The 26,903-nt window shown below is 51.9% G+C and overlaps 1 protein-coding gene across 2 annotated transcripts in view; it reads right to left on the reverse strand.

Annotated features, from left to right (window-relative positions):
* Positions 1–250: 250 nt before the first annotated feature.
* Positions 251–26,903, reverse strand: part of LOC143423932 (lachesin) — a 198,372-nt gene continuing 171,719 nt past the window's right edge. For both annotated transcript variants that reach the window (XM_076895594.1, XM_076895595.1), the window contains 2 exons: positions 23,599–23,754; positions 251–507 (listed from right to left, as the gene is read on the reverse strand). In XM_076895594.1, the coding sequence (XP_076751709.1) occupies positions 398–507; positions 23,599–23,754 (266 nt within the window). In that variant the 3' untranslated portion in view covers positions 251–397. The remainder of the gene's footprint in view (positions 508–23,598; positions 23,755–26,903) is intronic.

The following is a 26,903-nucleotide window of genomic DNA, read 5'->3' on the forward strand; positions in this document are numbered from 1 at the left end:
ACAACCGGTTGACAAATAATTTCGTCTGCTTCCGTTAATGCGTCCCGCGAACCGTCACGCTAATCTCGAACATTAGCCGAGCATATCGTCCGATCTTCTCGCGTGGCGGACAACTAATCTTAAGCATCTTTGAATACCTTTCTCGCTCCCCCTCTAGCAAGAATAAAGTCACTCAAAACGCGAACGTGGAATAAAAAAAAAAAGGACGCGTAAGCCCCAACGTTCAGTCGTCTCGTTGCGTTTTTAATAACATATCGTTAACGCGTTCTGATGGCTCGTCGCATATTCGCACGCGGCTCCCCAGGTGAGAGCGGATCGAGATGCAAAAAGGTAGACAGACAGGGCGCGACAGAACGCCCTGGACGTAACACGGGCCACGTTCCTCGTGGTCCATCGCTTAATTCGCCGTCTGGGGTACGTACGGGGGCATGTAGGGCCCCGTGAGGATGTACTGGACCGCCACCACCATCAGCTGCGGGGCGCTCCATCTTATGATGTACGCGCTTCCTGAAACAGAAATGCATTTTCCTCGTTACTCTCTGCCGTCTTCCGCACTCGCAACCGGCTAAGTGCCGTGCTCTAGTCGGGGATAAAAAGATCCGCGATGGAGTGAATTCGCCTGTTGGCGCGTCCCTCGCGTCTTCCGGTTATGCAGCATATGCGAAACGTGCAGGGTTGCGCGTCACACGTACACCAAGGCCGCGTTTCGGGGGTGAAATTGCGCGATGCATCGAGGGTTGTATCGTCGTAATGCACGCGTCATGCGTCGTAAATTCTTTGCTATTTCGTTTATAATGGACAGGTTTTAATAAATAAATCTCTACGCGTTATTGAAAAATATATGCGTTATAATGCATGCGAGAAAATAATTTCGTTGGAGCCGAGGTGTATACCCGTCGGTAGCAGAACAAAGTGAGAGGAATTATAATTTCCCGGGATACGCGAATCGCGTCCCGTAGATTACAGTTTGTCATTGGCTTACGCGTAAATCTGGCCGCGCGTTAATCATGCCCCGTAGGTCGCGCGACCGTCCGGTGTTCCTAATTTCCAAAGCTTATTATCGCGGTAATTAGGTGTCAAAATGGAATTCTATTCGACGCGGTGCGCCGTTTAAAATTTCGCCCAGCCGCGGTGATGAATTACGGAACCCGCGGCCAGGGTGGCATTCCGGGCATTACTCGTTCCTCCTCGCCATCCCCTGCCGCAAATCGTTCGACTTACGCGCTATCCCGCGGCGAAGAACACGCGCCCCTTAGAGAGCGTTTCCGCCGCCATTGGCCAAAGTTCCGCCGCTTAGAATTTAGACCGACGTTCGAGGCAGCACGTTTTCGAAATACTCGCCACGCATCACTCGACGTACGCTAGATGTACCGGGTAAAACTTGTGGAAGGTGAACTCTGCGCGAGGAGAGGCATCTCGAGCGGAACTTTTCATCCGGAATCCCGCGGGTGTTCCTTTCGCGTTATCCCTGATCCGAGCTAGTTCGAGCAACGGCCAAGATCTCGTTGGTTTTCCAATAAATACACTTCTCCGCTCTGTATCGAAGGGAACGTTCCGCCTATCGCGTATGCAACTACTAAATTCCTGTTCGAGACGAAGATGCTTAAGGGTAGAATAAATTTGATTTCGTTTCCAGTCGAGGAATGAATACATAACTCCTTTATTAAAAAAGAAAAAGAGCAGCTTTACAATTGAAAAAATGCTTCGAGTTCCTCCGCGTCGCGCGAATAACGGGCACGAAATTAAACTGGAAAGGGAGGAAAAGAATAGAGGGCGGCTCGAGCCGGTTTGTCACGGGCCTGACACTCGGCGAGTTCCCTCTCGAACCCGCGGCAGTCTCGTCGAAGGGTCACGAAATCAAAGTTAACTGGAGAAGAGCCCCTGCCTTCTGCCGCCGTGAATTACCTGTCAGCCTGACAGCGAGTCCCTCGCGTTTCTGTTTATATGCGGCATCAGGCGCGCGCGCGCGCTCCACGCTTCTTCGTTTCGCGCTGCTGAGCCGTGGGGTGAAAGAGGAAACGCGCTCGATTTCCGCCCCGGGACGCGGCTCTTTTTGCCTCGCGGGGCTTTGCGCTCGGTGTTTCGCGTACAATTTTTCATGTTTAATCCGATGGCGTCGGGATTTCGGTATTCAAAGTGTCTCGTAACGCGCCGCCCCTTAATGCGAGGGTGCGCCCGTTGGTTTTGCAGACTTGGTTTTCAGATATTTTGCGCGCGCCATTCCGCGTATGTTAATTATCCGCCAATCAAACGGGTCGTATATCGCGTTTGAGAAGCAGGAATCACGCGAATAAATTCGGACAATCCGTATTCAAATCGATACTCCTAGATTCTCGCAAAGAGCCTCGAATCAAACAAGCTTCCTGTGGAAACGAATTAACTGCCAGGGAAGTCGCAAAACGTAATTTATCGCATCTCCGCTATTTATCTCGCGTTCAATCGAACGAAGCAAATAGAGTTATAAATAATCCCGAGATTTCGTGTATAGCGGGTGGACGGGAAAATACATCGGGGTAAATAACGTTGGACCGTTGGATCCATCGTATGCTCCGGATACGGCGGTCCCCGGGCTCCTTGGTCGCCGCCGAAATTACAAATCGAGCCGCGTATCGGTTATCGGCCGATGAAAAATTTCAAATTGGATACCGCTCCGAATGACAGCGTGGCACCCATTCGCACAAAGAGCCCTCCCATTCCTCTGTAAGATTTTTATTTACATCTCCTGTCTGATTTATCGCCGATCTGCATCACGTTCGCCCGCGCGCGGCGCCACTTCATTCCCACCGCCAAAGCGAATCTAGCTGGAAGTTTCGCGTCTGGAAATATATTGGTCGTTCCATCGTGGCTCATGGTAGATCGTTGGAAAGAAGGCGAACAGGGGACGGCGGGTGGAAGAGAGAGAGAGAGAGAGCGAAGAGACACATACGTGGAAAGAGACGCTGGAAAGGAACAAAGAAACGGGACAAATAGACGAAACGGAGAGCACAAAGAGACGAAATGAGAAAGGTATCGAGTTCAGGCAGAGTTAAACAAAAAAAAAGAGAATAAAAAAAGGACGAAATAGGAGAGATGGAAGGGGACAGGGGGAGGAGAAGCGCAACGGGAAAGACGGATGGAAAAGGTGGAAGAGTATAAAGAGACAAGTAAACAGGGAAGAAAATGGCGACTGGAGAAAGTAAAGTGGTAGGAGGAGAAGGGAATAAAGGGAAAGAGGAGGCCACGTGGCGTTCTTATCGTGGATACGGACTGACGTAACGGATTACTCGCTATCGCGACCAATATGTCAGCCTGTAAGAAGGACGAGGAGTCAAGCATTATATCGCTGAATAAAATGGCCCGTGGCGGGTGTCCATGGCCCCGTGCGCGCTTTGAAATATCTTCGACCACTGGTCCAGAACGCACATACACAGCTATATTATTGGCATTCTGCTTCCGGCGGAATTATGTATTTTTCATGGCGCACGTCAGAGGGGGGTAGGCGTCGTTCGCGAATGCAAAACAACGAGCTCGCAGGCGGACGAGCGACGGGACCGCCATGCCGACGGCCACGACGACAACGCGAGAACGACGCGAATCCAGCCAGGTGAGACAGAGAGAAGCGACGGAAGTCTCGAAAGTTCACGGTGGATCGGAAAAACGCCACCGTGAATTTTAATGCCCGGTTGGGGATATCGACAGGCGTCGATACGAGGGGCGAGCGTTCCATGATCGAGCCACCGCGCTGTGTGTTTATTGCCGCGATTATTGCCCTTTGATTTGTTCGACCACTTTCTACCTGTTAACGAGCTATTAATCGATGGCCCCTGTTCTACCTATCCCGCTCTTTTGTTTGATACCAAATATTGGTTCAGCGCTTTATACGCTCCTTTGACAGAGAGTCATATTTTCTCTTCAGTTTCGTATTACTTTGTACACAGAGCCGGCGAACGAGCACGTTCCGTATCTTCTTGTAGTAGAGTAACAACTTCTTCTTCTTCTTCTTACTTCCAGCTTGAACGTATCTTAATCCAACTTTCGTCCCCGGATTGTTAATCTTTTCAGCCTCGTTCTCTGCTGCGTACGTCACTACCAATGTACTACTTTATTTTCTTGCGCGTCAAGGTACTCGAAGCTGTTTTAAAAGGATTCTAATACTTTCCTCCGCTACGCGCAGACCCGTTCCAATATTTATATTCCACACGCGTTATTCTTCATTCAGTTTCACAGCGACGATCGAAGACTCGCGATGGAATTATTCATGGCGGGGGTAAAAAAAAACCAGCAAATTGGCCGCCGTGTGGGTTGATGCGATTTCGCGGCACTTTTTCGAAGCCACTGGAAGTTACGCCGCGCCGCGAAGAATCTCGGTTAATCCGGATGCATGCCGGTGAATTTTAATGTAACGTCTCGATATCGACAGGTGTCGACGCCTGGTGCAGGCGTGAAATTTCTCGATGACGCCTGGCGCGGATTTGTTATCATCGTCCCCGATCCGTCTACTTGCCGCGCGAAAATTTGCCAATTTCAGGGAATCCGAATCGAGACTCGACGTCGTATAAACATTCTATGTATCCACGATACGTCGCTCGTCTCTGACGACCATCGCCCGTTTTTAAGCGTTGCTTAACATCGCGTTATCCGCCTTCCACCCCCGCGACGTATTTCACGTCGCGCTGCGCGAGAAGAACCGAAGGCGCTCGAATTCTATTTTCCTTCGATTTAACCATCGTCCACACGCGTTCGCGAGGACGTGTCGTAATCGACGGGACTTTATTCGTCGATTCGTTCAACGTTCCAATTCCAGGCGTCAAAAGGAACGACGCCGGGGCCGTTGGAAAAAGTGGATTAGTCGAGTCATCGATTTTCGTAACGTCCGCTCTTATCTCGCGGACCGTTTCTGTGATCCATTAAAACGGCGCTCGAACTTCCTTATCGCTAATTTAATCAACGATAAGGGAAACTTCGTTCGCGCGCCGTAACGCCGGTGGCAAACATTTTTATCAGCCGACACCGGTTCGCTTTTTCGCCCAACTTTTTCCTCCTCTCTCCGCCATTTCTCCTAACGGAAACTTACAGCTCCCCGCACTGACGTGGCGAACTTTCCATCGTTTTATTTTATTCGCGTTACGCTCCTGAATTCCGCTTCGCCCCTCGTCTCGATGACCCCCTCACCGCCCTTTCTAATTCAGCGGGTATCGTTCTCCATAAATTCGATTAATCACTCGGTGGAATAATACGCGATCGATTCGACGGATCCGCCGTTCCTTTCTCTCTCTCTCTCTCTCTCTCTCTCTCTCTCTCTGCTTTTTTAATGAAATATTTGGACGAGCGTTGTCAAGTATCACGGTACACGTTCATCGGCTATCACGGTGGAGAAAAATGAGATGAAAGGTGATTCTTCTCCCTCCCGAACACGTCGAGAAGGGAGAGATCGCGCGATGAGCTTATACCGGTGATCGTATCGAGACATAAGCCGACCTGATTTACGAGCCACGTACCCGGGAAATTTACGTCGCATACCCTCCGGTTGCAATTTATATTTACTGCAACGCCTGCTATACCACTGTGCCGTATGCATGCCAAACGTAACTCGCGCGAAGGAACTGAAAATCAAACCTGCGAACGCTAATGGAAATCCAGCAAGTCCACGGATTTTTTACTTCTTTTCCTTCTTTCTTTTTGATTTTTTTTTTTTTTTTTCGTTTACTCCTCGACGAAGATGGCATGGCCGCGCATCCCCAAAGCCGTCAGCTTTAAGAGGGTAGAAGACGAGGCCAGTTATAACGTTATAAGTCGACGGGGCTGGGGAAACGGGGTCGAAGGGAATAAGAAGGTTATCGAGTTATCGGCTATATATCGGCGGCGGATAGATAGAGAGACAAGTGGCAGGGGGTTGGCGCGAGACCGAGAAACGGGGCCGTGGGTGGCAGCGCGCGCGCCGACGGGGGTGGCCTGGGGATCTCTCCAAAGTGCTCAGGCACTTGTGGCACGTGCAATTTGCGACGTCTAAAGTTACTTCTAACGTGCTGTTGTTTTAATGGCCGCAGACGCTATCGGCGGCGGCTGAGTCAGCGGAATTTTCCGGTGACTCGTCGCGATGCGCTGAGAATTCATCCGGCGGACCTGCCTTGACAGTTAGACGCGCGAATAATTTTCGGACGACCCGTTTGCCGTCCATTATTCAACGCGAGAATTAGAGAAGACAGCAGCCGAGAGTTCGTCACGGGGGTCTCGCGAAAATATTATTCCGTTCCTCGACAGCGAGGTAGCCGAGCCGAGAGTGTAAGCACGACGAGGCATGCGATGTCTCGAATTCCTCGCGTAGCTGCGGTGTATAGGCACGCGTGATTCGACCTGGACCCACGCCACCCCTGTACACTTATAATTAGCGTCGAGATACAAAGTGGACCGCCCCGGCTACCCTAACGCACCTCGAGTAACATGTAAATTAAGTTGCTCGTTTTCAAGCAGCACATTAGACGATACACTTTTTGTTGCGCAGCCCAATTTTTCATCGCAATGCATAATTTAGACGCTGTTTAGTATGCGCGCGTTACTTACTCGTACACACGATCTACCCTTGTACATAACGGTCCCCCTTCGCGGTGCTCGTTTCTTCGTCGCCTCACCCGGTCGACGGACCCCCAAAGGTGTCTTTAGTCTTTCAGCCAGGGAAAGAACGAGAGCAGGATCTAGCGTTCTTTCTCACGTATTGCCCACGCATTCATTTATCACCCCCGCCCCTTTTCTTGCCGCAACGCCGTGTGTATACGTCCGGGGCTAACCGTGGCATTTGTACAGGGGTCGCTTCAGCCCCGTGTATTACGTGTGCGAAGGGCAACGTAGATCCTGGTGGCTCAGGAGACCCGGCACCCTTCGTTGACCCTTTTATTCCTCGCGTGGAAATTACCAGCGAACGAAGCGGTTCCTCGATCTTGTTTCTTTCACAACCCCGAACGTCGCCCCCCTCGCACGGCCTATTTACCGTGTTTCCTCCCACGTCGTACGTCGGACGTCCCTTTTATATTTATGGGCAGAGTTCGCGCCCACTTTTTCCCTCCGTGGATGGAAGGAATCCAAATGAAACCGGGGACCACGGGGCCCTTTCGTGTTCCACGCACGGGGAAAATATGACTCGCAAATTACGTCCCTGAGAAACGAGATTTTATTATCCGCGACGTGGATTCGGTCTCCGGAGTTCATTCGAGCCGGACATTTTTCTCCATTCCTGCGGATCCATTTCTGTCTACGCGAATTTAGAGGGGAAAAAAGGACGACTCGCCCTCTCTCTCTCTCACTCTTCCTCTTGTTTCTTTCTCTCCTCTTCCTATGGAGATGAAGTTGGCGGGGAAAAAAATGTACCCTTCGACTCGATGACGGAGACGTTCCGTGGATATTTCCGGCGCACTTCGGGGACCACCCGTTCCGGTAGACAACGCGTACGCCTGCCTACTACTTCTGCAGAATTTTGTCCACCATAATTCGCGACAACGAAGACTAATAGCCGTGTCGTTCACCGCGGCTCATTTATCACTCGTGTACACGTGACTTAATGCACCGTTTGGACAGCGTGAACACGGATGACAGATTTCGGTAAGACCGATAGCTGGCAACTTCGAAGGCGTCTTCCCTTAAAAAAAAAACGACGCGTTCTTCTTCTTACGTCTAACCCTCTGAATTCCCAAGCAGCAGTAACCGAGTGCAATCCTTTAAAAATACCATATAGCGTTGCAGCCATTCGAATCGACGTTACCAAAAGGAACCAGAGAGGAAACACAGAGGAGCAGATAGATCAAAGGCGTAGGGTTTCGAAAACGAACCGCAAGGAGCATCGTTCCCCGGTACGGAACGTTGTTGCTTCCGTTCGATGGAACTCGATTGCCTAAACTCGAATGCGACGAAAGGAAGCTTCCAGTCGATAGGAATACGGCTTTTCCACGTCTATCCGCTCGACGATCTCGGGCAGGGAAGCTCGCGAGGCATATCGAGAAAGCGGAAGCCGTAAAAATCGGCCGGAAACGTCGCTGGTCTTGATCGCCACTTCGCGGCGCTAAGTAACAGAGGGCTCGTGGAGGGGATCTCGAAGCGGGGAAGAACGTTTTACCACGGCGTTGTCGGGGATAAACGAACGGGATCCAAAGCGACGACGACGGAGTCGCGCGAGCGTCCCGACGCTCGTTTCACGCCGCGACTGCTCCCAGAGTGCACTCCTCGTGCGACGAACGGACACGAAACCCACTCGAGCTTCTTCGTACCCTTCTGGCAAAAGTTGAACGCGCCCTCGCGTCCAAGAACATCGAGGCTCGTCTTCACCGCGGGCTGGTGTCGACCGTTTTTTCGGCAGCCTCGCGCTGGAAACGCAGCCGAGCGTATTTCTCTGCCTGCCGCGCCTCGTTGGACGAAGGGTTACCGCGATCCTCCACGACGAAGGTTTCAAACTCGTCTGAAGCTGAACGAAATTACTCTGTGCCGCGTTTTTCGAGTGTCTCGAGGCTCGTGGAAGCGGTTCAACCCTTTGAACGATTCGAACCATCGTGAACGTATGCATCGCTCAGGAATCATCAGCAAAATTTAGAACACCGTCCGTTCATAGGAAAAGGTAGTGGGTTGGAATAGCGCGGAGTCGTTTCAGAAACACTCGCGGATGGTGGATCCATCGAGGGTCGGTCGACGGTTTTGTATCCTCGATTTTTCGGTGAAACGTTTGCCGATTTTCTCCGCTGGCTGGCTCCGCAAACAGCCTCGTTTGCCCATCGTTACGCCCTCATTGGTGTAACATAATTCCCGTTTGATGCGAAAAGAGGGGCCTCCAACGGGAGTGAGCCGCTTAATATCGCTCCGTTGCGTTATATATTGCACGCGCTGCGCAAATATGCACGCGCATTATGGCCGCTACCTGCCGGCGATGAAACTCGCGCGAATCCTTCTTCTAATCCTCCCCCTTCGCGTTTCGAGCCCTATCCCGTTGCAACGCGATCGCTTCTCTTTTTATTATCACGGCAAATTTCGTCATTTCCACGCACAAACGGATACAATTTTCAAGCGCTGCCAGCACGAACGATTAACAGCCCTTTCCACTCGTACAGAAATACCATCAATTACTGAAACGTCAAGGTGACCGGAAGTAGCGTCCTGGGGTTAAAAATTTCATTCCACGCGAACGAAGAGGGTTGAAACTTCGCTCGCTAGAGTTAAACGAACAAAACTCTCCGGTCGATCCCGTTTCTTCGATTATCCCGAGGAACGAAGGCGCGGCATCCACAGTCTCGCGACACTCGCAGAGTCGTATCGGCCGTTACATCCGCAACGTAGCCGGAGTCACGTAAACGAGGCGTTTCCGCCCCCTTTCAACCCCGTAAACAGGACCGTCTCGAGAACTTTCCGCGCCCTGGGACCCGGTTCGTAAGTAAAGACATTAGCATAGCGCTGGCTGGCTGGCAATTCACTGCATTAAGCGCACGCTGGAGAACGGACAGAAGCGTAACGCGCGCGAACAACCGAGGGGCGGTATAGGGTGGGCCTGGAGACGACTGAACGGGGACAGAGAGCGAAAGGAAGGCATGGAAGGAGAGCTGACTCGAAAAACCCGCAACTGGAAAGCCGCGGGGGACGCGGGCGAAAAAGCGGAAGCGACCGACCGAGAGGGACCCCGGCCGGGGTTGGAGGCACGAGAAAGATGGCGGCTAATGAAAGGTAGAGACTGCGGGCTGCAGGAAGAGGCGGCGGGAATCAAAGAGTATATTAAAGCAATATTTTGTCAGCGCCGCTTTGTTTCCGTGAAGTTGCCGCGTTTTAGGGGAAACCTGGTTAAAGATCGGGGCGAGATATTGCGTTGGTATAAGGCGGACGCCGTGACTCCATCGAAATATTAGACGCGAAAAGTCTTCCGGTTCTCCCCTCACCTTGCAATTAAAGTTCGTATCGCGGCGCGAAATTTCTGTAGAAAAAAAAATAGCGAGCGCGAATATTGTCGAGCGTTACCGGACGCGTGGCAGACGAGATTAAAACGCCAGCAGTGGTATCGTATCGTTTGGAAAACAGGGAGGAGCGGGCGAGGCGAAGAACACGGTGTAGCGTCGGACGGTGAATCGGATCGTTAATATTTCATGAACGGTTGGGCGTGACCCTGTGTAATTCCCCATAATTCAGAATCGAACAGTGTTGCGTTGCCCTTCCCCCCGGCGTCGATTGTAGGTCGGCGGACAAAAGCAGGCGAGAGCGCGGCCTGCCCCGCCGATAATCGATCCTCGAAATATTGAAATTCCGATTGCACGGCGATCAGCGAAGTTTGTTAGCGTTATCTCGGTTTCCTTTTTGCCGTACGCTAATGGGATTCCGAGCAATAACACGGCTGCCCCGTCCATTACCTGGCCGAAAATTGTTTATTTATCGGGGACCACCGGGCCGCGGAGCTGATCGACTCTGCCAGCGACACGTAAACTCCTCTACCGGAATGCCGCGAAACTTTAATTAATTCCCCTTTTAATTAATGCGCTGCTGCCTCTGATTTTCGGCTTTATTATGCATTATACGCCCGTCTCCGGTCATCTCCACCGATCGGCAAACTTTACAGACGTCCGCGCGGACGGAAAAAATATTTGCTCGACGGTAATTAGGACGATAAAACCGTGTATCATTCGCGCGTTAGTCGCCTGCATCGTTCGAAATCGATTCGCGCGCGTTCCAACTACGACGGCCCGCTGGAATTCCCTCGATACGCTGCTAAATTCATTCCACGATTTTTCTGCGGCGATAAAGAAGTGAATTTCAGAGAAAAAACGGGGTCCCAGACCGAAGGCGAGGCGAAGTGCGAAGGGAACGACGTTTAAGCTTTTCACGGCTCGAAACGTCGTTATCAAGCCCCGTGACACGGAACTCGGGAAAGGTATCGTTTTCTCGCCGGGGGCGGCGTCGCGACGCGCCTCGCTTCGCCGCGGGCCGTCCCGCCGTCGAGCGAAACTTTTTCATCAAATTTATCGAGGAACGCCTTGGGCCGCGCGAACCTGTTCGGCGGTCAAAGTCCCTCTTGGAACCGGTTCCTGAAACCGGGCTGCCCGCTGCCCCCAGCTATTAAACCGTCACGCGGCAACCTTCGTCTGTCCCTGCTGCTCTGCTTTTTACCATCGCGTCGGATCCCAACCGAATTAATCTTTGTTTCTTAACAAATTATTCTTCTATTCCCCTTTCACGAGATTCGTGCTGTTTTCGAGAGGTATATTTAAAGCTATTTCGTATAGCGAATGCCACGGTGGTGGCTCGAATCTACCATTTTCCCGGATCTCTTTTATAATCTCCAAGGAAAGCATAGAAACGTCCGGGCTAGAAAAATGCTGGCGATTGTTTGGGAATTCATGAATTCCTTCCTTGAAGATACCGCATGCGAGGTTAGAAGCCAAAATCGTTGTCGTTATCATAAACAGAGATTTGCTGGCGGAATCGACTCGAGCGTGCAGCCACGCGCTGGTTGGTACCTTTAAAGGTACCAACCAGTCGGGTGTACTATAAAGTAGACCGACAAATCGACCGAGTTATTCCCGGGGAATTTTTACACCGCCATTTCGTCCTGTCAATTAAATAATTCCGTTTACGAAGCGGTTGCAACTCGGCGAAACAAATCCAGTTTCCAAGGCGCAAACAGTGCCTGTCTGAGAGTACCTCGAAAAGGAACGAACGGTACGTGCTCGAGCGCGCATTCACCGCCGGCGAAACACCATCGCGAACGTTCAATTTCCCCTGTCGGAAAACAACGTTTCCTCCGCGCGGCGCGTCACCTCCTCAAAGGAGAAATTTTTCGAAACAACAAAAGGGAGCCTGGAGTTTCACGGGCGAGGCATCGCGGAACGATTTCGCGCGAGACGCAACGTCCACCGCCGTTAGTCCGCGCCGCGAGAAATCGACCTGTCGATACTCTCGCGGTTCCTTTGACGAGCCGCCCTTTGATCGATCCAAGGTCCGTTGTTTCAAGAATCGTGGAAACAGACCGCCTTTTCCACATCCTCATTCTCCCTCGCGATTTTCCTTAGATATTTCCATTCCGTTGGCGAGTCTCAATGGAGAGCCAATCGTGGCGGTCGAGATTTCGAAAGAACCGAGCGATCAAGATCTACTCTGGCCTTCATCCGCGCTCGCGACGCTGGCAAAGAGATCGAGAGCGAAACGCGGTGGGAAACGCGACGCGTACCAAGGTGGAAAAGAAAATGCAGGCACGACGGGGATGATGAAGTCGTCGTTTATACTTTATATCGTATGCATGAAAATTTCGGATCCCGAGAGTTACCGTTATTGCGCCAAGGGGAGGAATACGCCGTCGAGTCTCCGTTGGAAGCTTACATTCTTTATGGGCACGGATAGGGACGAGCCGCGGATACCGCGATATATCCGCGTGCCGCGCGCGGCTTACACCGTGTTAAGCTCTGCCGCGGCGCTGCGCCGCGGGGACGAGCCCCGGAAACGTTCTCCGTCCGTGTTTTCCGGCCCAAGACGAATCGACCCCGCCGCAAGACGAATAACCGCGGCGCGGCTGACTCGCGCCCGCGAAACCGCTACCTACCCGCCGCGGTTACCGCGCGACGAGCCGCTTTATTCGCGGTTTTCTTTCGTCTACATCGCGTCCCAGCTACCAACGATGGGTTTTACGGGGAACGAGCGTCAAAGCACCCATTCTGCCCTATTTAGCTGAAATATGTTGCCCCGCCGCGAGGCACCTCGTAGAACGATCCACTTTGCATGAGACGCGGAAATATGCGAGGCTTCAGACGTTTCCAAGTGTAATGAAAAACAGTGGTAAGCGATGGGGGTCCGATGCTGTTACTCGGTAAGGATGCTGTCAGACTTCGCGAGCCGTCTGAAAGACGGAACTCGTCCGATGGAGAAAAGTCTCGATATCGAAAGTCTCAACTTCGCTGGTTCAAGGTGAGAAACTTCCGCAATCAAATCTTGCGTCGAAGCGTTTCGAAGTAAAAAGAATCCCACGGTCCGTTTACCTCTCGTCGATTACCTCGTTGGAAAGGATAATTCGTTCCCTTAATTTCTGTTTGCATCGTCGCGCTGAAAAACCATCGTCAATGGAAAAACGAGATCAACATTCCGTCTGCGAGGGTGCTGCGTCGCTTACAGTTATTGGCCACTCTCAGGCGCGCGCAAAAATGAACCAGTTCCGAGCATAATTGTCGCGGCACTCTTTCGCGCTCTTCTCGTTCTCTCCTCGTTCGCGACAGCTGTTTTTCCGCGCGCGACCCGTTTCGCGAAACGAACTTCCCCGCTTGCCAGCGACACGTTTTGTCGCGCGAGAAACGAAGACGGAGGGCAAGACCGCGCGACGCTTCGTCCTCTCTTTTTTTCACCCTCCCTACGCTGTTCAACATAATTGCATAGAAAGCTGACTTGTAACGCGGGACGTTGCAACCGGGATAACAGGAAGCATTTGCGTCGCCGTTTTTGCCGTTTCGAGCGGTACTGGGTACCATTTTCGCGCGAACAAATGACGCGAGCATAGTTAAGGGGAAAAATGCAAGGGTGACGCTCGTCGCGGCACCCTTAGCCCTCTGGTCCTCCCCCTTCGACTCTTCTCGTTCGAGGGTTAAAGAGGCGAACAGGTCGAACGATCGTCGATTCGTTCCGCTTAATTCGTCCGAGCGAACACGCTCGTTTAGCGAAACCAGAGAAATTTCGATCGTTACGGATTGTTCTCGATCCACCGGAGTCCTCGAGTCTTCTAAAAAAAAACCCCTCGATAGGTCTATCGATGGCCGCGTGCAACAGGTGTATTCTCCGCTTCTTGCGCGTCATAGCGTGACAGACAGCGGTAAAAAAATTCCTGATAATCCCTGGCGTGCTTGGCGTAACCAATTTCTGGGGTGTAATCGCGCGGCACATTGCTGGAAGGGTTAAATACGGTCGTACGTAAGGGGATAATCGGGGCGATTATTCCCACTAATGAACGAACCAAGGGGGTACTGCTTCTTATACCAACCCCTGGTGAGTCCACGGAACATTGTTCGTACCTACATCTAGCCTCACCAAAAATTAATATCGCGATGGTATCTCCACACCTTCCTCATTTATCGTAAAAAATTTGTCCTTCGATCGTACCTTGAAGCGTTCTCAATCCTTTTTACGACGCGCCACGAGGGGACCTGTCGATAAGTAAACGAAAGTCTGTAACGTTTAATTCGAAGCGATTTTCCAGCAGGAAATATCCATCCTCGGGTTAGCCGGGTAACCCTATCGCGCAACAGGTAACAGGTTTTTCTCCTTTTCCCGTTCGAATCTTGTTTCCCGTTCGCCATCACGATGATTGATGATCCATATCGAATAACTTGGAAATTTAATATCAACATTATGCCGGTGAAAAAGCGGCCGGGGCCAGGGGATTCCTCGATTGAACGGTGATCGGAGGGGGGATGATAAGCGATTCAATTTCGCGGCGAACGCAGCCGCGGCGCGGGCGCTGGTGTCGTTTATTTTTGAGCCGCGTCAGCTTAGAGGAGATTCCAGGAGGAACGTGGCTGGCTGCGCTCGGGACGGGAGATCGACGCCCGGGAAATTCGTTCGCCGTTCGAGGAGGGACAAACGACGAAACGTATCAATTTGACGCGCGCTGGTTGCGACGTCCAACGATTTAATCTGCGCGTAGGTTCGCTCGTACATCAGAGATCGTTTTCGTCCCGATTTCGTGGGAAAATACGCCAGGTCGACGCGTGTACGCGTGTATCTCGCGATCCGCTCGAAGGCTACGCGTGTTTGCTCCGCAAATTTCCCGTCAGCGTATTGTTGATCGACGCGATTGTCGCGCGAGAGCGTCCTCTGCGAAAGGAACTTTGAATCCCCTCTGTTTTTCTTTCCGTACTTTACGAGCTGCGCTCTGTACGAACTCTCTATCAACGTTTCGATCGTTATATCGCGCTTTTTGATATTTGCCATCGAGACAGGATCGCGCATCGAATCGATGGAACGACAGGTGGGGAAGCTTCGAAGAAATTTCTAATAAAAATCTCGAGCAAGTTAATTACTTTAACTGCTTTGGGACAAACACGGCGGCAGGCTTTCAGCTAATGCGCATTAGTCGCTCGCTAAGTCTCCCTGATTACCTCCACGACGGCAACGAGTTTATAAGCAGACTCCTGTCCCCGGGGACGCTCGAGGATTAACAACTGTGTACTCTGGTCAGTCGACTGCGTCGATCGGAAATCGTTTAAAGTATCCCAAACTGTGTCGCCTTTGAGCGAAAGAACTTCGTCCAACAACTTCTCGACGTTCGATCGATCCGCTTATTACCCACATAAATTGCAGTGGAACCAACCAGCTTCTGCGCGCACTCTGAATTCCAGCTGATTGAACACCCCGTGCAACGATACCGGCTCCACCGTGTCCGATCGAAAAAGCGAAAGCTACGATGCTACGAAACTGCTTCTTCCATCGTCAAACCCAGATGAGAAGGGAACGTGGATGCGCGCGTACACGCAACAACGTGGCAGATTAATAAGAAAATACAAAGAGCGTTGCGCGGGTAGTTTAGAAGCTGGAATATATCCACCGTTGGAAGAAGATTCAGGGAGCGCAGCCTCGAGCTGAGAGAAAGTCGTCTCGAGGATGGTGCCGGCGGAAAATAGAGCGGAAACGTGGTCCGCTTAACCAACACGGCTCACCTGCGCGCCTCCTTATCCGACCTCGTCGACCGATCCTTTCTTCCCGTCTTATCCGCGGCGCACCACCCAGCGCGAAAGAAGAAGAGCCGCGGGTGGGACGAGGGTGGGACGAGGGTGAAACAGACTGACAACGAGGATGCATCTGCTCGCTGGTACGCCGGCGAGTCAGCTATTTACTGCTCGTCAGCCGGCGCGCCTTGGAACACCGAGCCCCGGAAATTGAGATTAAACGGAGCCAGCTACCCGGGGGGCGGATATACACGGACAGACGGCGCGCAGTGTATCTTGTTAACGCCGCCACCCCCGTCGAACGGTGGAAATTCGAGCGGACTCCGACCGCAGTCAGCCACGGATTTTCGCCGGGGACGTGACTCAAGATTGCGCAAAGGTGAACGGGTGAAACTTTTTCTGGGGCGGAGGGTTCGAACGCGTTTCATCTCCCTCGTGATTAACGTTCTCGTCCGCCTCTTACGATTACCTCGTAGGCGTGGAATTAGTCTGGAATGTATATTTGTTTCGCGCGAGATTTGGGAATCGACAGCTTCCTTTTTTTTTTGGTAGCTCACGTTCGACACTCGAGTCTTAGAGACGTCAGGTGCTGTTTCAATTTTAGCGCGGATAAGAGCAGAGAAACGTTCGCGCCGGTTGAGCCGCGAGCCGGGAAACAATTATATCTGCAACGCGAGCGAGAAACCGCGCGGTGATGTACAGCCGTTTGTAAAATTCTCAAATAAAAACCGCGGCTGTCTGAATGGAGCCACGGGTCCACGAAATCTGTTTGCGAACAAAGAGAACCGCATCAGCGATCGCTATTTTTTTTTTGCCCTGTCTTTTTCCCGCGGATGTTCTTTTTTTTTTCGTTACGCGACGAAACGCGCGATGGTTCGTACGATGGGTATGAAAAGAGCCGCGGATTGGGCCATTCTCTACGGCTAATGGGATGTGCTAGCCCTACGCTTGCTCGTGGGAACGAAATATGAAATATAGAACTTTGTGCACCGTACCAGATCTTGACGTTTTCATTTGCATTTGACATCGTTCATTTTCGAAGCAATTCCGTTTCAGCCCCCTCCCCAGAAAAGCGTTCCATTGAACACGTTTGAGCTCGACCATCTTCCCGAAAAATCGAGCGAATAAAAATTGATCGCTCCCAAAACGTGGACGTTCAGCGCGGCTAGGCGGGGCCAAGGTATCCAGGTACCCGGAATATCCGCGAGAATCGTGGGGAACACGTTGCGATCGTGTTTGTCGGAGGCATTAGCTGGTTATCGAGGTAGCTGCGAAATGGCGGCGGGAGCATGCTCGAGGCCAGCCACCGACCGAGGGAAACGAGAGTCGAGTGCATGTGAAGAAGCACGAGGATCTTTATGGGGAGGAGAACGATGTCTGGTGGAGATAGCGGCGGCGGCGGTGAGCCCCGGGAAATGCAATCGCGAGGAAAACTGCGAACAAAACGAGAGTTACGCGTTTCAGGGCACCGTGGAAGCGCTCGAGATCCAACTAACGCGACCCTTACGAGCTCGACAGAATTCCTCGATGCTTTATCCAAAGTCGGATCAAAATTTCGCCCAAGTATCACCAGAAGCCAAGATAGAGACATCGACGATCCTGTTTTCGCGAGACTTTTTTTTTCTAAATACAGCTCCAGCTGCGTTCCACCCCTTCTGATGGTAATTGGATACACCGTTTGGTAATTCTCGTTGGTAACCGTTATGGGCCAGGAATGGTCCGCGCAACGATGTCGGTAGCGAGAACTCGTCGTTTGCACGTTCTCCCGGTGGTGTACTACGGTAACAGGGAATTTTCTTAGGTGGAACTCCGAAGCAAGAAGATAGAATGGAAGTTTATCGTAGGTCGACCGATGTTAATGCTCAAGTGCGCGCGGGAAAATTGAGATTAGACTGCATTTCCGGGTGGCAGCGTGGCCAGGGACCAGGCGGGTTTCTTGCAACCGGGGCCTCGTACTGTCGAGTGTCCAGGAAATTTCAAGGAATCGAGGATGCCCGGCACGGCGGCCATTAGCAGCATCAACCGCTCGTGAGATTACATTGCGTTCATAGATTAGACGCGGCAGTATGCAGAACCGCTAATGCTTTTTGCCCGCCGCCCCGATACCGGCTACGGGGTAGGAATTTTCGAGTTGCTGATGGAAATTGCTGGCAACCGTTCGCGTCGCCGTGGACAGCCCACTCTGCGGCACGAATGGACTTTTTGCCTCCAACCATCGGTAGTGTAGCTTTCGCGAAAAATTCTTAATCGGTTAATCAATTTCTGAACGGACTCTAACAGCGGTTTCGAGTCTCCACCCTTTGGTCGAGATGAAAAAATCGTCGACGATCTCAAGTCTCGAGGGAGCAGAAATACTCCGGTTACGAAGGGGTTTAAACTGGTTATGAATTTTTCTGCAGTACTTATTTCCAAACGGAGGTGAAAATTGTGCCGCGAGACAGGCGTCCGAGCCGGGACAATGGCGGTATATTTGAATAAGCCTTTATCGGCGCCGTCTAAAGCGGCCATCTTTTCGCGCGTTGTTTCCGAACCATTGACTTCCAAGGGCCGTCGTTTCGCGATACTTAGACTCGTTTTACGCCAGAGACGTTCTCACCGTCGATTTGTCCAATCAGCAACAAGTTATTTAAAGACCGTCCGCACGGAACGCCGTAATTAAATCTTCGTTACGGCTTACTTCGCTCGACGCGCCAACAGTATTAATGACGGAACCAGGGATGTAGCGATGTCTTTTTCGATTCCCACAGATTATCAGAGATTTTCCCAGCGCATGCACGATCGACGACAACCTCGAAGTTCGATCCACCGGCAGGTGGCGATGCAGCTCGTTGCAGCTACCCTTAGGATAATGCTCGATAGGGGTGTAGTTAATATTAACGGCACGCTATAGAGGCGGCGCGTGTTGCACCTACGTAATTTCCTACTAAACGTACTAAGGGATACCTATGCATATTTCAGGACGCTGGCAACCGCGTCTTAGACTTGTATTCCTCTTGTGGCGCGGTCGCGTCTTTGACGCGGAGCAAATTTCGTGACGCGTCCGTGGCGCTCAAAAACGGATAAGTGGCTGCGGGCGGAGTGTGTTCCGGTGTTGAAGGTAAATTCGCGGGGGGTTTAGTCGCGCGGTTATTCGTTCGACAAATATCGATCGCGGTTGCGGGGGTGGTGATAAATCGCGGGAATCGTTTGTTTAGTTTGGATAACAGAATTTACGACGGGATAAATGCGCAAGTGGAATCCAAAATGGTCGCAATCATTCAGCTCGACGGTTGCGGGCACGCGATATCGATGTCAATCTCGATTCTAACGAGCCTACTGATCCCAGCATTTATTTAGACAGGGATTACGGCCAGGTTCTTCGAGCTTCGAGACGCCATCGCGGTTGATCGATTCGAGCGATTAACCGTGCTCACGGTTTATTATTAATCGACGCTGCGTCTAAGTTTACGCGTTACCCGCAACTGTAAGATGCTACCGTTCATATTTCGCTGACCACTGGAACAATATAAGGTTTCCTTGAACCACGATCAATTATTTCCTCGTTAAAAATCGATTCATTTTTCCCGACGACTTTTAAGAGTTCACCTCAATGGCGCAGCGCGGTGGAAATACCAGCCCCGGAGCGATGCAGCGTCCGCAATTGCAGCCAGTCGTAAGAAAGCTGGCGAAATCGCACGTGCTGCCCCTTAATAGCCGACCCAGCACGGACTTATTTCACTATTTTATTAGATTAGACGTTCCACGGTGTAACAACTGTCGACCGAAGGAAACGCATTAAACTGCAACGAGCTCGCCATCTTGGGGCACGTAAAGAGGGCAGCATCGCCCCGCGTTTCACCGTTAAACAATTAATAATCCTGCGAATTATTCCCATCGACTGGTACGGTTCGACTGTCCCCAGGGGTTCCCTTCGAAGGAACTCTAATTTCTAGACCATCTATACTCCCTCCAACGTTCTCGCGGCACTCTATCCGTTTCGCCCCCGCGACGACGACCATTTTCATGGTCCGAGCCGATACCACCGTTACGCCCGATTCTACCGCACTTACCCGGAGAAATATCCCCGAGTTTACACCCCTTTATCGAACTTTGTCCCAGCGAACGTCGGACTTTCGCACGTCGCTGGCGAACGTTAGATACGTCCGACAATCCTGCCCACACCCTGGCCGCGTACGTGCCCGGTGACTTTCGCCCGAGCTTTCGGCGCGTGCTCGCCGCTTTTCAAGCCGCTACGTCGGCCCGTCGTCGCGCGGGGCTTCGTTCCATCGGGCGCGCCGCGTAAAATTCCGGAACCGTAGTCTAAACGGCGTACAATTGGTCACGTCCGGTCGCGGCGATTGGGTTCCGGCGCTCGCAGTGGAACGGGACCGCCGCAGCCAGACCGTAGTTTACATAATGACGCGCAGGACCAGCCTGCGAATTGTTTGCTTCGGCGTTAACGATGTTTCGAGGGCTGTCGGGCAAACTGTTTCCACGGAACCATGCGAAAGTAACGGGGTTACAATACTCTCTGGCGATTGTTAGACTGCGCGCGGATCGATAAAGATCGTCCCTTCCTCCGTTATGGAAGTAGGAGAAAATAATGTTGGAGTAATTACTGATGACGATGTAATAAATGATGTCAGACAGTGTAATAATTGCAGACGAAGGATATTAAACAGCCGATGAGTAAAGGATCGCTGAAACGATTTCACGAGGATACACCCAGCCCGCAATCGGTTTACAACAGATCAGTCCACCTCTGTTCTGACCCGATTCCGGTCTAAAATTAATCATTGTCATTTACGTGTCAAACTGTTTCGCCGCCACGGATCGGATCGATGGTATCGTTTCAATAAACTACGAGGGGGCGATTGGGGCGCACGCGCGCGCGTTCGATCGCGGCCTAAAATATCGCGCGAGGAGGCGAGCGACCCGGCCGCGGCGACGTTTTGACGCGGCCACGAGGAATCTCCTCGCTGGTTTTAATTGACAGATCCCCGGACAGGGGCAGGCGTTGATTTTTCTCGGTATCGGGCGAAATATCACGGCGGCTAACGACGGCCGTTAATGAATGAAAATGAATGGGACGCGGTCGGTGCTATGCTTCACCGGTGACGTGGATCGCCACGTGATAACACCCTGGAGGATACTTTATGGACGGGTTGCGCGGGGCCCATTTGTATCGCGGCAACGAAACGGTAAATGCTTCGCCAGGAAAATGTCGTTCGACCTTATGTGCGCCACGCTGTTTCGAACATCCGGTTCGACGGCTCTAGGATTCCCCCTTCGACGTACACGAGTGGTCCCCGAGCAGACTGTCGTAGTTATTGATAGTTGGTTTTCTGTAATGGCGGCGGCGTGCCCTGAATAGCCGCGATACGTGTCACAGAAGCTGTCGGGTCGAGCGGGATGTCCACGGGCAAGAATAGAACGCTATCGTTCGAGCGACGCGAAATTGCTAATTGACAAATCGCGGACAGCAAACCCGTGTTCTTGATGAAATTACATAGCCCAGTTCCGGAAAGTCTGTAATTCCATCCGTAAAGGTAAATTTAACCGCGTTGGGTCAAAGGCTGGCAAGCGCATCGATTGGGACGTGTATGGAATGGTACAGCGGCAGATACTCGCTAGCAAAGATACGAATAGCTAATGATAGAATCCCCGTAATGGCGGTCTGTTGCCACAACGTCAATTAGGAGGATTGCCGTCTTTGAGAATAAACTGTGCGAGGACTAGGATTCTACGTTTAAATGCATACGAATTTTTGGCACAGTCGGCCTTCAGAGTCTCCCTTTCAAAGGATCAGTCCGCAGAGTCTCTGAAGAACTCGCAGGGTGGTTTGTAGAATGTTTCTGAAAGCAGCAGTCATTACCTTTCACCGTGATAAGTAGTGGAAGAAAAAAAAAAAATGGATTTTCAAACTGACGAACAGTTAATCCGAGGAAGCGAAATTGCAACGGGAATCGTCGCGTGGCGAAGATTTCATTCGAGTGTCGTTGCGAGACGAACGCGTCGTCCCATTCAGCGACGTTCTATTAAGATAAATACCGCGCGTTACTGATTGCTCATTAAGGACCGAACGTCTTATTAAAGGTCGCATTTGACTGGTACACGGTCCCGTTCTGAAGTTAATGGCCTCGCCGCGGAATGGATTCCCGGGTGATTTCAGCAAAGCTCGTTATCTCGTTAACTATCCGAGTGGCCATTCATCCATTCCGCCCTTCATCAAAACGATCTGATCGCGTATACCACCGGTTGTCCAAAATTAGCCGGCGCGCGTAACACATAAGCATCTAATCGAACGCAGTTTCCCTTCACCGTGGCCAATCAATAATTTATAGGCGCCACAGCGGAAATCAGAGTCCCCCGCGATTTTCCATCCGCGATTCGCGCTCGATTTAGTGATAATATTGCCCGGACGACCTGCTCGCAGCCAGCCTCGAAGGAACTCGAGACGAGAATACGACGTCTCCGCGGAATTTATCGACTCGACCGCGATAAACGTCGTCGAAGAACGCGAGGGCGAATGTAAAATTTGAAATATTTTGCGCGACTAAATATCCGTGAAATGTCCAAGCAAAGTACACATTTTTCGTTCCAACTCTGTTCAACGAGACGTTCGCAAACCTTTTGTTCGTTACACGTGTGCGTACGGTTTATCGTTTGGTACTCGTATTTAACTGGAAATTACACCAGCGAAATTGCCAGGGAAACTTCTCGGACAGCGTCTATTGTAGTTGAAACAAAGGGTTTAACCTCCGCGGTAACGAGGGAAAATATTTGTTACGAAATTCTTTCGTCCGAATTACCACGCGGGTGATTACGTGCCGTCGGCATTTTAAAAACCGTAAAGAAGCCTGGGCGCGATCTAATTTGCATGAATGAGAAGGAGGAGGAAGGCGAGAGGGGCGCGCGACGGTGGCACGGCTGGCCCGGGGCTGTTTTCCTCTCGTTTCGCGCGGGACCGACGATACGCGCGCCCCTTAACGCTTTAAATTCTTGTCTACGCAAGGATTCCTGTAAACACGCGATGCATTATGCAACGCGAACCGGGTTACCATTAAATTTCTGGCGCGACGACGAGTTTACGCGGGGCTGCGTTCCTACTAAGACGCCCTGGTTCCACTTAAGCGGACATCCTGCCGCGAACGAGAACGAGGGCAACGCGATTCGACGAGAGCCCGTCCGCGGCACCAGCGAGAGCGCAGGATTATTAAACGCGGCGATTCTTAAATCCTGACCGTGAAATTTAAACGAACGTCCCTTTAAATCTTCCACTTTCCGTAGAAAGACTGCGTCGAACGCGAGGCAGTCGCGTTTCTTTTCAGTCGCGCGGAACGGTTCAAGGTTATCGCCTACGCGGAATTAAATGGCGAGGTACGCTTAGTCATGGGTTCTACGTTCTGGACTTACGATTAGCCGTGAATCGAGAGAGGTGCATCGACGATTCCATCGCAGCGCGTAGACGGGTGGCGAGCTTAAAAGCACAGATAAGTCTGCACACGATTGCTTTCGACAACGTTCTCTACTCATACGCGAGACGCGCGACAGATATTCCGCGCGAAGTTTGCTTATTTTTCGAGCTAGCGAAGTCGAGGGACACGTATTTTCTTTCAGCCGCCACTGGCTCGAGTCTTAACACACTCTGCATCGTTTACGCGGGACTATTGTAAAAAACGAACGTCTCACGAGCGTCTGTCGCGAAACAGCGTTCCCTGCAGCGTCTATGAACCTCTGCCCTCCCTCGTTTCACGGCCGTCGCGATCGATCTGGCTCGTGCACGGGGGATGATGCATGGTGCGGAGTAGCGCGATACAAGGGGTTTTGGGCGTGCGTTTTGCTTGCGTTTTGGTGGTGTGCATTGCGTTTGGAGTAAAATCGGTGAGGGGGTGGATGGAGACAACACACAGAGAGGCGACACACGCGAAACGAAAGAAAGAGCGGGAGAGGGAGGGCCAGATGAGAGAGATGCAAGCCTCACCTGTGCTCTGGCCACCACGTAGCTTCTGCTCTGGCCTCTCGACCCTCTCCTCGCTCGGGGGAGGCGGCCTCTCTGTCCTTTTCGTATTGTACGGGTTGTACGAGGATGGCCAAACGGTGGACGGCCTTTTTGCTGGTGACGGTGTGCTCGGTCGTCCTGAAAATAGATTAGGACCTTTCTCATCTAACCCAGCCAATTTTCTCCCTCTCCCTCTCCTTTGCTCCCGTTATTTCCCTCTCCTTCAGACTCGCAGACCGATTGCTATCCTCTCCGCAAACACGTACATCCGTTCCCATTTATTTACTCTCGCCATATTTTCTTTTCTTTTTTTCTTTTTTTTTTCTTTCACGCTCCCACTTTATTGTTTACGTTCCTCTGCTTCGTCTCTCGATCCTCGTCGTATGCATTCGTCGTTACGTGCAACCATTCCGCACCACACAAGACACAACTGCGCCGATCCCCTTCCATTTCTTAATTGAATCTCGATCGCAGCTGCGCTAGATCGTTACGCGATTACGTGGATACTTAATTCGATGCGCCCCTAAGGAACTCGTTCGTCTCGCTCCTTCTATTCTACCTGTCGATATCGTATGGATACATCATCGCGTATTTCTCTATACGAAGAAGAGAAAGAAGATAGACAGAGAGAGATAGGATAAAGATCGAGAATTACGAAACTACGGACGTCACTCAATTGGCAGCGTGTCTTCGATCGCCTCGAAAACGGAACGGCGTTTCGAGTGGACGCGGCGGAAACGGGCGGGCGCCACCGCGTGCGGTTTGATGAATTCCGGTAGCTTCTTTGAAAGACAGCCAAGTTCAACTTGTTGCGTTCGATGGCGGCGGACGTTCCATTGAATCGCGCGCGCGGCCGACAGAGAGGGAACGGCGCACAAAGAGCTGCGACGAAGGCGGAATAAAAAAAAAAACGGAAAGAGAAAAAAAAGAAGAGGAACCAGAGGATTCTCGACGACGACTCACGCTCGCTCCTCTCGCCGGTTTAATCGTCCGCGACGGATCGCGGACGATGAAATCGTTCCGCGGGGGCTGTTCGCCCCACCCGGAACGGCCGGTGAAAGAGGAATATCGGACGAGCTGGGATTAAATGGCCCGCGGAATCGAAAGTATTATTATGTTGGGAAGCTGCGGCTTGGGCTACGGACGAATTCGAAATTCCACGGATCGAACGCGGTCAGGGATCCGCTGGAGCTTGCTCGAGGATTTGAAAGTTCGTCCACGTGAAACGCGCCCCTCGACCCCCAGCCCCCGGGTCTCACGAAAAGCGCTCGAAACTGGAATTTCTTTAAGGACGCGAGCACGCCACCCGTTCGGAAACTTCGCCGGAATTCACCCGTTTCGATACTCCCTAACCTTTTTTACCAACCCCCTCGTCTCGCCACCCCCGGCCCCGGAGGAATCGAGTCCCCTCTTAATTCTCAAACTCGACCCGTAGTTCCCTCAACTTTGCAACTACGGCTCGAAGCTGCTCTCCGATTCGAGGATGTTACGCAAATATGTCTATTACCCTCGTCGTTACGCTCACGTGAATCCGGTCTCCGTGGTAGTTCATTTCTGGCAACAGAAATCGGTACGTCGAACGATCCGAGGCAACTTTTCGTTTCGATTGTTCAACGAACGAAACAAGCGATACACCGTTGAAACGTGGAGGCGTGGAACGTGCCTCGACGTGTAAAATTGATTCCCAGGGGGCGAGCAAGTACTGTGCTGGTCTAAGTAACCGTGAAGTCGTTACGTGTGTACACGGTGAAAGCAAAACAGAGCGGTCAAACTGGAGTCTAAGGTCCACAACCGCCGTCGTAGCTGGGTGATCTTAGCGCGGAGCAGATCGAAACTTTGTTCGGATGGTAATTTTGCGTGGCGCGTATCAACCGAGGGTGTAATTCGAATTCATATCCGACGCGGGACTCGTATATCATTACACGTGTCATTACTCGGTACAAAGTGCAGTTGCAAGACGGTCCGTTGCATCGTCCCGCGTGTGCCGTACGATCGCGCGACCGTCTCCTCGAGCTGGAGACACCTGCTGTTCTTCACTTGAAATCGTTTACCGGAAAACTTGGAGCCTTCCGCAGCCCGTGTCTCGCAAAAACGCTCATCGCAGGAAGAACGGCAGGAATTTCGCGAAAATTTCCATCGGCTCGTTAACAATTTCCCAAAAGCATGCGAGATTAGACGCCAGTCCAAGGGATAAGAAATAATTAATTTCGCAACGCGAGGGTGGGAAAGTTCGTCGCAGCGAATAAGTTGCCCTCCTTCGTCGAGGCGGCTGAACCTCGTCCAAAAATAAACAGATGAGCACACGAAGGGTGGGTCGGGGGTGAATTTCGAGACCGGCATCCACTCAATTAATTCCCTTCTCGGGTCTCTGGCCCGAATACCTCCGAATCTCGACTACCACCCTCTCAGTCCTCCATCCGGTTCCCTTCAACCCCGTCAAATATTTCGTTATTCGCGATGCCCTTATCCCTCGATTTTCCGACTGGCGAACAAGCGCCAACCCCTTAAACGGTGCACACCGGGCGCGACGACAGCGACGAACGGTGGCGCTAAAAAGTTTTCGAATAAAAGTTTAAATACGCCCGGGCGAAGTTTGCCTCGCAGCGTTTGCGCGGCCAACTCCTCGCTTTTCCCTCGGCCACGGGGGTAACAATATGGCGTCCTCGCCGTGCTAAGAACAACGGAGCCCCCGCGCGCGTCCAGAGACGCTCGCTCACAAAGACCCTCTTCTGTTCCTTGCGCGAAGGACGCGGCGAATTCAACCCTTTCAACCTGCCAGCCGAGCAATCGCGACCAGCTACTCGTATCTCATCCGTTTCTCCTCCGCCACACCTTCCGCCTGTCTCGTTTCCCTTTTCTTATATCCCCTGCCAACGGTCGCTCGGTCCACCTTGTTTCAGTCCTGGTTGCCCGCGCGTCCTGCGGAACTTTCGGTATAACTCGTTGAAAATTTAAGGGCTCCGGGTGCACCACCGTCGCGGAAGGCATCCCACCGTGAAACCGGGATATTCGTAGCCCGGGATATTGCGGGGTAATCGTGAATTCCTCCGGTTTATCCGGTGGGAACGCTGGGGAGGGGTCCTACCCTCTGCTACCCGGGCTTCTAAATGGAAAAGTTCGGCCAAGCGGCTTGGGAAATAGACGCAAGGTTCCGTCGGTTTCTTCTTCTTACGGTTGGGCACGCGACCCTTCGCGCGGCATTACGCGGTTATTAAACGATCGCGCGGTCGAATTAAGAGATCGTCCGCTCGGAGCCGTGAAATTAATCCTGTTTCCTGTGTTCCGCG

The sequence above is a fragment of the Xylocopa sonorina genome, chromosome 5 (genome assembly GCF_050948175.1).
Source record: "Xylocopa sonorina isolate GNS202 chromosome 5, iyXylSono1_principal, whole genome shotgun sequence".
NCBI classification, from domain to species: domain Eukaryota; kingdom Metazoa; phylum Arthropoda; class Insecta; order Hymenoptera; family Apidae; genus Xylocopa; species Xylocopa sonorina.